Genomic DNA, 12,668 nt, shown 5'->3' with positions numbered 1-12,668 from the left:
CCAGGAGCGTGCCCGCACGGGTGTTCACTTTAGGAGAGCTTTCTCCAACGTGGGCACTTGATGCGGAATTGCACAGAAATGCGCTGTGTGATGGGCTCAATTACATTGGACTGCACCACTTTAAAAAACACACTGCAATGAGATCATATGGTTCTTCTGTTCGGTGTGTCATCAACATTGACACCCGGTGCTTATTGCAACTTCGATGCATTTTTGAATGCATGGTACCGTGTGAACAGTCACTATTGCAGGAGGTATGTTACTGGCCAAATCACAAGGTGAAAACAGAGGGAGAAAAGGCCTTAAAGTGGTTGTATACTCAATTTTTAAACTTTTACCTACAGGAAAGCCTATAATGAGGCTTACCTGTAGGTAAAAAAAATATCTCCTAAACCTTTACGGTTTAGGAGATATTCCCCTCGGTATGCGCCGCTGACTGCAGCGGCGCATGCGCACAAGGGGATTCTCGGCCTGAAAATTCGGCAGTGGCCGGCCGGAATGAAATCTCCCGCGCGCATGCGCGGTAATGACGATATCGCGGCTCCGGCCACTCACAGCGCCGGAGCCGCGATACCCGGAAGAAACGCCGAGGGAGCATGTCAGCTCCCTCGGCGTGGATCGGGCCAGATGTCGGGGCCTCGTTCTAAGGTAAGTATTTCATAATGAGCTAGTATGCGGTGCATACTAGCTCATTATGCCTTTTGCTTTGCAGGTTTAAAAAAAAAAAAATGTGCGGGTTTACTACCGCTTTAAATAAATAATGCAGCTACCACATTTAATGATTGGTGTGCTGCAATATATTCAATTTTTGTTTAATACTGCTTTAAATGGTGTGTATCCATGATCAGCTAATGCTTTCTTTTTATGCTGTGTGTATCCACAGATTATTTGGCATGTGCTAATTTAATTTAGAAGTAAAATCATCATTGTAGTGCTTGATGAGGTTTGGATTTTTATTTTTTATTTTTTTTGGCACTTTCATCCAGTTATAGGTTTGAAAAGGGTAGATGTTGCCAATATAATCAGTTGTATGTATTGTATTATGTGCTTTAAGTGAAGGAGGAGCAGCATATAGTGCCCATAGATTCAAAAATCTATGTGAACACCTTTTTTACTTTTTTCCCTTGCTTTCAGCATTTTCCTGAAAGTACAAGGGAAAATCTAGCAGGAACTGATGAGAATATACAGTATATGTAAAGTGCTGTGTAAATTGTCAACATTTTAATACTTCAAATAATAAAAATAATAAGCGTAGCGTTATGCAGTGGTGGAATTACCAGGGTTGCAACAGTAGCACTTGTGACGGGGCTCTGGCATTCTGTCACTGTGGGGGGCAGCGGGGTTACTATTCGCACACAGCACTGAGCAGAGAGCATGTCTCTTGTGGAACAGCAGCACAGAGACACCGGCTTGCATGGGATGACAGAGGACACACAGCTGATCTGCTCCCCCTTCTCCCCTCTCATGTGTGCTCCATGGGAAATGTGAGCTTGTTGGCTTCACACTTGACTGCCCCCGGAGCACACAGGTGAGGGGAGGAGGGAGAAGGGGGAGCAGATCAGCTGTGTCTCCTCTGTTATCCTAGGCAAGAGAGGACGGATGGAGGGGGAAATAGAACATTGGTGTCTCTGTGCTGCTCTTCCATAAAAGATACGCTCTCCACTCAGAGCTGTGCTGTCCTGAGAAGGCAGATGGCACTGATGGGCACTAATAGCATTCACTGATGGGCAACGCTAGAAGGCACTGCTAGAAGCTGATAGAAGGCACTGATGGACACTGATAGGCCACATTGATGAGCAATGATAGAAGGCACTAATGGGCAGAGATGGGTGGCATTGATGGGCACTGAGGAACACTGATAGGCAGAACTCGGGTAGTATTGATGGACATCATTGAAGAGTACTGATGGATGCTGTTGGGCGGCATTAATGAGCACTGATAAGTGGTACTGATAGACAGAATTGATGGGCATTAATAGGTGGTATTGATGAGCACTGATAGATGGCACTGATGATTGGGGTCCGGATTATCAGTGTAAACAATTTACTGGCATTCTTGACAGTTAACGGCAGTCCTTTCCTAACACAGACACAGCATCGGAGGAAAGAGCTGTGGATAACAGGCAAGTCTGTTTACATTTGATCAGCTGATCACATGGTAAAGGGCTGCTGTGATTGCCCCAGGGGGCATTCAGGAAACATGGTTTTGGGAGGATGTCCTGCCCACAGTAGTTACTGCGGACATGCAGCACAGGCAGACCAGGCAACATACCTGTATGCTGCCTGTCTTTTGTGTCCGGGTGTGCATATGGTTGTAACATGCAATTAAAGGTGACCTGTTTGATTGGTTATGGTGCCGCTCAAAGTAGAGGTAAAGGCTTATCCTCATGCCCCAGAACATGGGGTGCAGACTTGTTCTGGTACTAATCCAGGGGGATGGTAAACTTAAAGAGAAAAGTATCGCTGCTAATCCTGACCAGCCCAGGTGAATAAACAATACAGAGCAGCCCACCGGGGCTTAATTATAGGGTGGGTGGGGAGAAATGCATCATGGTGTGTAGTTTGTTGGATACATGTAGACTGAGGCCACTCTTTATCATTTATTCACCTGGGCTGATTGGGTGGCAATGCTCCTAAAGGTGAACATATGCTTTAACCAATAGCTGACCAGGTTGGCTCTCCTGCACAAATTGCTGTAGCTGTACAGTGGCTTGCACGCTGCGGGTTGCGCAGACTCTGTTCGCTAAAAATCGCAGATCGCCGCCATTACTAGTAAAAATAATTTAAAAAGAGTCCCTGGATCTGTCCCATAGTTTGTAAACACAATAAGTTTTGCACAAACCAATCAATATACTCCTATTGAGATTTTTTTTTTCTTTCAAAATTGTCGCTCTTTGTTTATAGCACAAAAAGTAAAAACCGCAAAGGTGATCAAATACCACCAAAAGAAAGCTCCATTTCTGCAGAAAAAAAAATGGGAATTTTCTTTGGTTATAGCGTCACACAACCACACAATTGTCAGTTAAAGCGACGCAGTGCCGTATCGCAAAAAATGGCCTGGTCAGGAAGTGGGTAAATCCGGGCGAGGTGGTTAAAGTCAGAATGTCTCCAGAGTCTGGACCAGCTGAGTGATGTCTGTAGGCCTGCAACTAACGATTATTTTCATAATCGATTAGTTGGCCGATTGTTTCCATTAATCAGTTAATCGTAAAAAAAGGTGTGGTGTATAATTTAGTTAATATGTAAAGTTTAAAAAAAAGGCAATTTATTCTTAAATATCTCTATATGCAGTGGTAAATATAAATAACCAACTATATGGTTAAGGCGCAAAATATCTAATCCACTCTGAGAATAACAGACAGAAGAGATATACTGTATATATTAGAGGGGATATATACTGTACATACTATTAGAAGAGATATACTGCATATACTATTGGAGGCTATATACACTATTCGAGGAGAGATATACTATATATAATATTAGAGGGGATATATACTGTATATAATAGAGGGGATATATACGGTATATACCATTAGAGGAGAGATATACGCTGTATATACTATTAGAGGAGAGATATACTATTAAATGGTCAATCTGGTAAATATCATCAGACTCATTAACTTTAACCCCATTTTGTTACTGGCCAATTAATCGATTATGAAAATAGTAATCGATTACTTTAATAATCGATTAGTTGTTTCAGCCCTAGATGTCAGTCTTTAGCCCAATATAGCTATATCTCTATGTATATGTATTTCTTGTATGGTGATATCTGTAAATAACTATGCCGTTAGAAGTTAAGCAAATGCTTTTGTTGAAACTCAAATTTGTCCTTTAACCACTTGACCACTGGGCACTTAAACACCCTTAATAACCAGACCAATTTTCAGCTTTCGGTGCTCTCGCATTTTGAATGACAATTACTCAGTCATGCAACACTGGACCTATATGAAATTTTTGTCCTTTTTTTCACACAAATAGAGCTTTCTTTTGGTGGTATTTAATCACCGCTGGGTTTTTTTTTTTTTTGTGCTATAAAAGAAAAAATACCGAAAATTCTGTAAAAAAACGAATTTTTCTTTGTTTCTGTTAGAAAATTTAGCAGATTAGAAATTTTTTCTTCATAAATTTTGGCCAAAATTTATACTACTACATATCTTTGGTAAAAATAAGTACAAATTGGTGGATATTATTTGGTCTTTGTGAAAGTTATAGAGTCCACAAGCTATGGTGCCAATATCTGAAAATTGATCACACCTGAAGTACTGACGGCCTATTTCAATTCTTGAGACCCTAACATGCCAGAAAAGTACAAATACCCCCCAAATGACCCCTTTTTGGAAAGAAGACATTCCAAGGTATTTAGTAAGAGGCATGATGAGTTTTTTGAAGTTGTCATTTTTTCCCACAATTCTTTGCAAAATCAAGATTCTTTTTACTTTTTTTTTTTTTTTCACAAAATTGTCATATTATCAGGTTATTTCTCACACACAGCATATGCATACCACAAATTACACCCCAAAACACATTCTGCTATTACTCCCGAGTATGGTGATACCACATGTGTGAGACTTTTACACAGCGTGGCCACATACAGAGGCCCAACATGCAGGGAGCGCCATCAGGCGTTCTGGAGCACCCAGGACAATTCTGACATTTCTCTCCTACATGTAAAAATCATCATTTATTTGCTAGAAAATTACATAGAACTCCAAAACATTATATATGTTTTTTTAGCAAACACCCTGGAGAATACAATGGTGGTCTTTGCAACTTTTTATCTCGCACGGTATTTGCGCAGTAATTTTTCGAATGCTTTTTTTTGGAAAAAAAACTGTTTTGTGCTTAAAAAAAAAAAAAAACACAGTAAAGTTAGCCCAATTTTTGCATAATGTGAAAGATGAAGTTACGCTGAGTAAATAGATACCTAATATGTCACTCTTCAAAATTGCACACGCTCGTGGAATGGCGGCAAACGTCGCTACTTAAAAATCCCCATAGGCGACGATTTACATTTTTTTTTACTGGTTATATGTTTTGAGTTACAGAGGAGGTCTAGGGCTAGAATTATTTCTCTCGCTCTAACGTTCGCAGCGATACCTCACATGTGTGGTTTGAACACCGTTTTCATATGTGGGCGGGACTTACGCATGCGTTCGCTTCTGCATGCGAGCACATGGGGACAGGGGCGCTTTAAAAAAAACATTTTTTTTTTTATTGTTCATTTTACTTTATTTATTTTAGTTTGACATTTTTTTCCCCAAAAATAATTTTTTTGATCACTTTTATTCCTATTACAAGGAATGTAAACATCCCTTGTAATAGGAATATGGCATGACAGGTCCTCTTTACAGTGAGATGTGGGGTCAATAAGACCCACATCTCACCTCTAAGCTGGGAAGCCTGAAAAAAAAAAAAGATTCTGGCTTTGACCGTATTAGCGATTCGGTAGAAGCACCGGAGGGCGGAGGGCGGCGGGAGATATCTATGGCTGGGTATTGCAGGGTATCACCGACTATGGCTGGGTATCTCAGAGCATGGTGTTGCAGAGTACTGCGTTGCAGAGCATTGCAGGGTATTGGCGGGTGTTGCAGAGCATTGCAGAGTGTTGCAGGGTATCGGCGGGGTTTGCAGAGCATTGCAGAGTGTTGCAGGGTATCGGCGGGGGTTGCAGAGCATTGCAGAGTGTTGCAGGGTATCGGCGGGGGTTGCAGAGCATTGCAGAGTGTTGCAGGGTATTGGCGGGTGTTGCAGAGTGTTGCAGGGTATTGCAGAGCGTTGCGGAGTGTTGCAGGGCATTGCGGAGTGTTGCAGGGCATTGCGGAGTGTTGCAGGGCATTGCGGAGTGTTGCAGGGCATTGCGGAGTGTTGCAGGGCATTGCAGAGTGTTGCAGGGCATTGCAGAGTGTTGCAGGGCATTGCAGAGTGTTGCAGGGCAATGCAGAGTGTTGCAGGGCAATGCAGAGTGTTGCAGGGCAATGCAGAGTGTTGCAGGGCAATGCAGAGTGTTGCAGGGCAATGCAGAGTGTTGCAGGGCAATGCAGAGTGTTGCAGGGCATTGCAGAGTGTTGCAGGGCATTGCAGAGTGTTGCAGGGCATTGCAGAGTGTTGCAGGGCATTGCAGAGTGTTGAAGGGCATTGCAGAGTGTTGAAGGGCATTGCAGAGTGTTGAAGGGCATTGCAGAGTGTTTGCAGGGAATTGCAGAGTATTTGCAGGGAATTGCAGAGTATTTGCAGGGAATTGCAGAGTATTTGCAGGGAATTGCAGAGTATTTGCAGGGAATTGCAGAGTATTTGCAGGGAATTGCAGAGTAATGCAGAGTATTTGCAGGGATTTGAGGGGTTAATTTTCGGTGAGCAGCGATGTGGGCACTGCAGATGCAGCCCACATCGCTGCTGACACCGATCTCTTCCCCCTCCGCTGTACCGATCGGTACAGAGAGGGGGAGGGAGGAACCGGCGTCATAACATGACGCCGGCTTGTTTACAAGTGATCACTCCGTCATTTGACGGAGCGATCACGTGGTAAACGGCCGCGATGAGCGGCCGTTTACCGTGATTCGTGATGCGCCGGGTCCACTGGACCCAGCGGTCACGGATGCTCTCGTGTGCGCGCCCCAGGGGGCGCGCGAGAGCAGAATTCTAGGAGGCCGTTAATTAACGGCCTCTTAGAGTTAAACAACCGCCCTGATGCCGTTAATCGGCAATGGGCGGTTGTTAAGTGGTTAATTTGTCAGCTGCCACTATGTTTTTGTAAGCACGTGAAATTTGATTTACCTCACTGGCTGCATGCACATATACAGCCTCTCAGTGGGTGGTTTTTAACGCCGAACCTCTGCCTATAAGTGGCTATATATGAACAGTTTACTGTGCTGAGAGAACGCTCACTGTGTGCTCCCAGCTCAGTAACTGAAGCATCAAGGAAAGCAGCCGATGCATATTTGCAATCGGGAGCTTTCAATTATGTGACCGCTGTGACAGCAAATCACAGCGGTCACATAATTAGAATGCCTGTCTCCCGGCGTTTTGATCCATCAAGAGGTGGCAGCAGGAAGGGGTTAACAGCACCTGGCAGATCCAGACTTCCATTGTTGGGATGACGCGGTACCTGGACTGATTTCTCTGACCTCAGCAGAGAGCAGACTTCAGTCCGCTCTTTGTTGAAAACGGGTCACAGGAGTTCAAAACGCAGTGCACTCCTGTGGCCCATAGGAGAAGCCTAGCCAAATGAGCTTTGGCTGGACTTCTCCTTTTTAAAGTTGCTTTCGTGCCGCTGCAGTGCAGTTTTTCTGCACCATGGGTCCAGTGCTGCTTACCCGTGTGTTTGGAGTGGATTGGCTCACCAAAGACATGGCACACAATATAACTATATGGGAAAGAGCTGCTAACCCACTCCAAGCATGCAGGTAAGCTGAGGTGTGGGGAAAACCGCACTGCAGCACTGTGAAAGTAGCCCGAGGCCTTATGTTAGACGGGCGATTAATTGCTACTCTGCCCAAAAAAGTCATTAATTTGTTTGCCTAAACACTAATTTGATGCAGCAAGAGAGAGACTTATTTCTGGTCTGGCCAGTACGTATGTAACACCATAGAAGGCGAGTGGACCTAGAATCTCTAGTGTGATGTGAGCCCAATGCTTTCTATTTCAAACCGTTTACGTTTTCTGTCTAAAAAAAAACTGTTTCATTTTCTTCTGTGCAGGTGTCAGCTGCGATGCATGTTTAAAAGGAAACTTTAGAGGCCGACGATACAAGTGTTTAATTTGCTACGATTACGATTTGTGTGCATCTTGCTATGAAAGTGGTGCAACGACGACAAGGCATACAACTGACCATCCAATGCAGTGCATATTGACAAGGGTAGACTTTGGTATGTATTTCCATTTTTATCACTACAAGAAAAATACTGTCTTGATTTGTACAATACAGGAAATCCTTACCTATCACTGGAAAGTTATCACAATAGATGCAAGGTTGGGGAGGAGTGTTCATCTCCCTAACAGTCTGGGGAACATGGTCACTGATGTAAGCTAAGCTCCCTATCAACTTAGTGCTCAGAGCAGTCAAATTATCCCTGCAGCAGTGAACCCCTACTTTTGAAGGGACACCCAATTGGGGTAAAGTCAGGCAGTGCCATGGCGGTGGCCTACATCAGCCATTAAGGAAACATCAGGAGTTTGTCATTTATGTAAAACCTTTATCCAAAAAGGAAAAAAATGGTTTGTTACTGCTTAGAATGTATTAGCTGGAGTTTGTTAGCGTATTTAAATGTGCTTCTGCATCCAACACTATCCTTCCCCCAGACTGACTGCTGATTTGCTAAGGTGTTTCTGCGTTCTTTTATCCAGAGTGCGGGCACTAAAATACAGGAGGTGTGTTATTGTGCTCAGATCACCATGTGCAAACAGAGGGGGGAAAAAAGAAAGGAAATCATCTAATAATTGGGATTGAGGAGCTCTAGTTCAACTTAACCTTTTTGGTCACCATCATGTCTGCTAGAGATGTTTCTAATCTGGTGTACCTTTCCTGTAAAAGCTTTTCCTAATTTTTTCTCTTTTCATTTATTTCATTTTTTTCTGCATCACATTAAAAAGCTCAAAATTGGGGAAAAAAATAAGATTGCAATGCTTTGTATCAAAAGCATTGTTTTATAGTAATTTTAATTTGGCCAAACTATAGAATAGAAAGTATACCTTTTTTTTTATATATACAATATAATTACTTTAAGCTAAAAAATAGAAAAAAACTCTCCCACACAGTACAATATGTAAATTGACACATTTACAGTGCTTTAAAGTATTCATACCCCTTGAAATCTTCCACATTTTGTCATGTTACAACCAAAAATTTAAAGGTGTTTTATTGACATAATTGTGAAGTGGAAGGAAAATGATAAATGATTTTCAATATTTATTTATTTTTATCTGAAAAGTGGCATGCATTTGTATTCAGCCCCCTTTACTCTGATACCCCTAACTAAAATCTAGTGGAACCAATTGCCTTCAGAAGTAACTTAATTAGTAAATAGTCCACCCGTGTGTAATTTAATCTCAGTATAACTACAGCTGTTTTGTGAAGCCCTCAGAGGTTTGTTTGAGGACCTTGGTGAACAAACCGAATCATGAAGGCCAAGGAACACACCAGACAGATCAGGGATAAACGTGTGGATAAGTTTAAAGCGGGTTTAGGTTACACAATTTTATATATATATATATATTATATAAAAAAAAAATTTCTAGCTTTTAACATCTCATGGAGCACTACTGGCTCTGGCTTTACCCATACGTATACTCCTGTATTCTATTATATATAAGTACTCAGAACTGATTTAATTGACCTTTTCTGTTGTGCCCATAGATATCCTATAGCATCCACCCCTAAGGAAATGTTTTTATACACGAATAGCGTCACCAATTCAGGATGTGCTATACGCCATAATAGGATTACATTTAAATTAATGTGTATCCAGCTCAATCATAATACAATATCCTCAACATTCTTTATCCAGTAGTCTTTTTTCGTGCTGCCAAGTCTAAAGATGTATATACATGAATTCAACTTATCTTAATTTTTCAACCTATCTTGACCTAACCTGTCAATCACCTCATTTAACATCACAACTTCCTTCTTGTTTACCCAAATCATGGATGGAGGCACAGCCGTGCTTCATTTAAAATCCCCAAAATCCCCCCCCCCCCCTTTTTTTTTTTTCTCACGGAGCACTGTTCAATCCGTCATCCGAAAATGGAAAGAGTATGGCACAACTGCTTATCTACCAAGACATGTCCATTCACCTAAACTGGCAGCCTGGAAAGCATTAATCAGAGAAGCAGCCAACAGGCCCATGGTAACTCTGGAGAAGCTGCAGAGATCCACAGCTCAGGTAGGATAATCTCTCCACAGGACAACTATTAGTTGTGCACTCCACAAATCAGTTTTTTATAGAAGAATGGCAAGAAGAAAGCCAGTGTTGAAAGAAAGCCATAAGAAGTCCCATTTACAGTTTGCGAGAAGCCATGCGAGGGGAACGCAGGAAAAATGTGGAAGAAGGTGCTCTTGTCAGATGAGACCAAAATGTAAGTTTTTGCCCTAAAAGCAAAACGCTATGTGTGGTGGAAAACTAACAGTGCACATCACCCTGAACACACCATCCCCATTGTGAAACATGGTGGCAGCATCATGTTGTTGGGGTGCTTTTCGTTAGCAGAGAACGGGGAGCTGGTCAGAATTGATGGGAAGATGGATGGAGCCAAATACAGGGCCACCTTGGAAGAAAACCTTTTAGAGTCTGCAAAAGCCTTGATACTGGGGCAGATGTTCACCTCCCAGCAGGACACCGACCCTAAACATACAGCTAGAGCTACAATGGAATGGTTTAGATGCAATCATATTCATGTGTTAGAATGGTCCAGTCAAAAGTCCAGACCTGAATCCAACTGAGAATCTGTGGCAAGACTTGAAAATTGCTGTTCACAGACACTGACAGAGCTTGAACTATTTTGCAAAGAAGAATGGGGAAAAATGTCACTCTAGATGTCCAAAGCTGGTAGAGACGGCCAAAAAAAGAATTGCAGCTGTAATTGCAGCAAAAGGTTTTGACTCAGGGGCTGAATACAAAATGCACACCACACTTTTCACATACTGTGTTTATCAGCGTAAAACACGCACAGGCGTATAACACACACCTTAATTTTAAGAGAAGTTTCAGGAATTTTTTTTTTTAATAAATGACTTTGAACCAAAATAAGGGTCAGTTCCCATCAATGCAGCCTTTGCAGTGCCCATCTGCAGACTCAATGCAGCCTGAACGATGCCTATCTGCAGCCTCACCATCTCCCATCAACGCAGCCTGATCAATGCCCCTCTGTAGCCTCGACACAGCCTGATCAACGCCCATCTGCAGCCTCACCATCTCCCATCAATGCAACCTGATTAGTGCCCGAAATCACTGAGACGTTTACTTGGCTCTCGCGGACACACACAGTCCTGCCTCCATCACCGGCATTGGACCAGCTCCTATGATAGACAGAACACTGGTCCAATGGCTGAGGCAGAGTAAACGGGAGATGACGGCTCAGGTGAATTCCAGTGGCACTCGGTTTTTCCCCCCTCGAGGTAACATTTTCAGCGTATAACACACACCTGTAATTTATTCCCCCTATTTTCAGGGGGGAAAAGTGCATGTTATATGGTATTTGTAAAAAAAATTAAAAGCATTTATCATTTTCCTTCCACTTCACAATTATGTGCCACTCTGTGTTGGTCTATCACAGAAAATCCCAATAAAATACATTTTACGTTTTTGATTGTAACATGACAATGTGGACAATTTTAAAGGGGTATGAATACTTGTTCAAGGCACTGTATGTCCAGGTTAAACTTCAAGCCTCTTTGTCATGTTTTTCACCCCCAGCTTGTTATTATCAGTGTAATTACCTATGTCCATTGAACACTGAGGTGGCTCCAGAAGCCATAAGGCTGATGCAGAATAATCTTCCTGGCTTTGCATTATGGTAGAGGTGAATGAATAATAGAAGCAGCTAAACAAAGTTACAAATGCTATGCGAGATAAAACCATAAATGTACACATTTTTTAATTGTGCATTTTTGTTTCTAAACAGATTTATATTATGGAGGTGAAGCCTTCTCTGTAGAACAGCCACAGTCTTTTACTTGTCCTTATTGCGGTAAAATGGGTTATACAGAGACCTCGCTACAAGAGCATGTGACTTCAGAGCATGCAGAAACATCCACAGAAGTGGTAAGTACATTTGGCAGTACCATATTCAAAGTGGTAACTCACTAGGAAACTAGAGAGAGAGCGTGAAATTGTTGAAATACTAATGTAAGTACATGTGTATTTTGTCAGAAAATTTCATTAGCTTTGATTTAAACGATTTCCTCTTGTCGAACGACCAAATGACAAAGCCAGTATTCTAATACCCCTGTCATCGGTTATATCAAATTAAATTACACTGAGGGAACACAACTAGCTAGTATATTATACCCAATCGTCTCAACAGCTTAAGTTAAATAATAATTTAAAGAGGGATTTCACTGGGAAAAAAATTATTAAAAGCCAGCAGCTTACTACAGCTGCTGACTTTTAATAAATGGACACTCGCCTGTCCCAGGGTCCAGCGATGTCGGCAGCCGAGGCCGATCCATCGCTCGGCTCTTGGCTGCTGTCGCCGCCGTTCTAGGTGAGGGAATTAGGAAGTGAAGCGTTGCGGCTTCACTTCCCGGTTCCATACTGCACATGCGCGACTCGTGCAATGCAATAGGAATGGTCCATACTGTCTCTGGGACCCGTGTGTGTCCCAGCAGATGGCGCGCCGGGACAGGAAGAGGCATAGACTCCCGTGGGAGTCTATGCCTGGAAGTGGGTACAAATACCTGTCTTAGACAGGTATCTGCACCTCCCTGAAAGGTGCCAACTGTGACACCGGAGGGCGGGAGGGTTCCGATGAGCGGAAGTTCCACTTTAGGGTGGAACACCGCTTTAAGCTTAATAAAGGTTTGTACTGCATATGTTTGCAAATACACATTGAAGCCACACCAAGGCAGCTCTGTGAACTGTGGTCCCTAACTCAAAATTAACTAAATATGGGATATATAGAGCAACGCATAAACGAAGAGTAGGTTCACCTAAAGTCAGCCTTTTCTTC

At 42.6% G+C, this 12,668-nt stretch overlaps 1 protein-coding gene across 2 annotated transcripts in view; it reads left to right on the top strand.

Moving 5' to 3' along the window:
- KCMF1 (potassium channel modulatory factor 1) overlaps positions 1-12,668 on the top strand; it is a 104,608-nt gene that overhangs the window by 61,300 nt on the left and 30,640 nt on the right. For both annotated transcript variants that reach the window (XM_077476185.1, XM_077476184.1), the window contains exons 2-3: positions 7,703-7,870; positions 11,622-11,761. In XM_077476185.1, the coding sequence (XP_077332311.1) occupies positions 7,703-7,870; positions 11,622-11,761 (308 nt within the window). The remainder of the gene's footprint in view (positions 1-7,702; positions 7,871-11,621; positions 11,762-12,668) is intronic.

Source organism: Lithobates pipiens, unplaced genomic scaffold, assembly GCF_037356315.1.
Source record: "Lithobates pipiens isolate NorthernLeopardFrog02 unplaced genomic scaffold, aLitPip1_a1.2 Scaffold_13, whole genome shotgun sequence".
NCBI lineage: Eukaryota > Metazoa > Chordata > Amphibia > Anura > Ranidae > Lithobates > Lithobates pipiens.
This window is presented reverse-complemented; position numbering and strand designations above follow the sequence as displayed.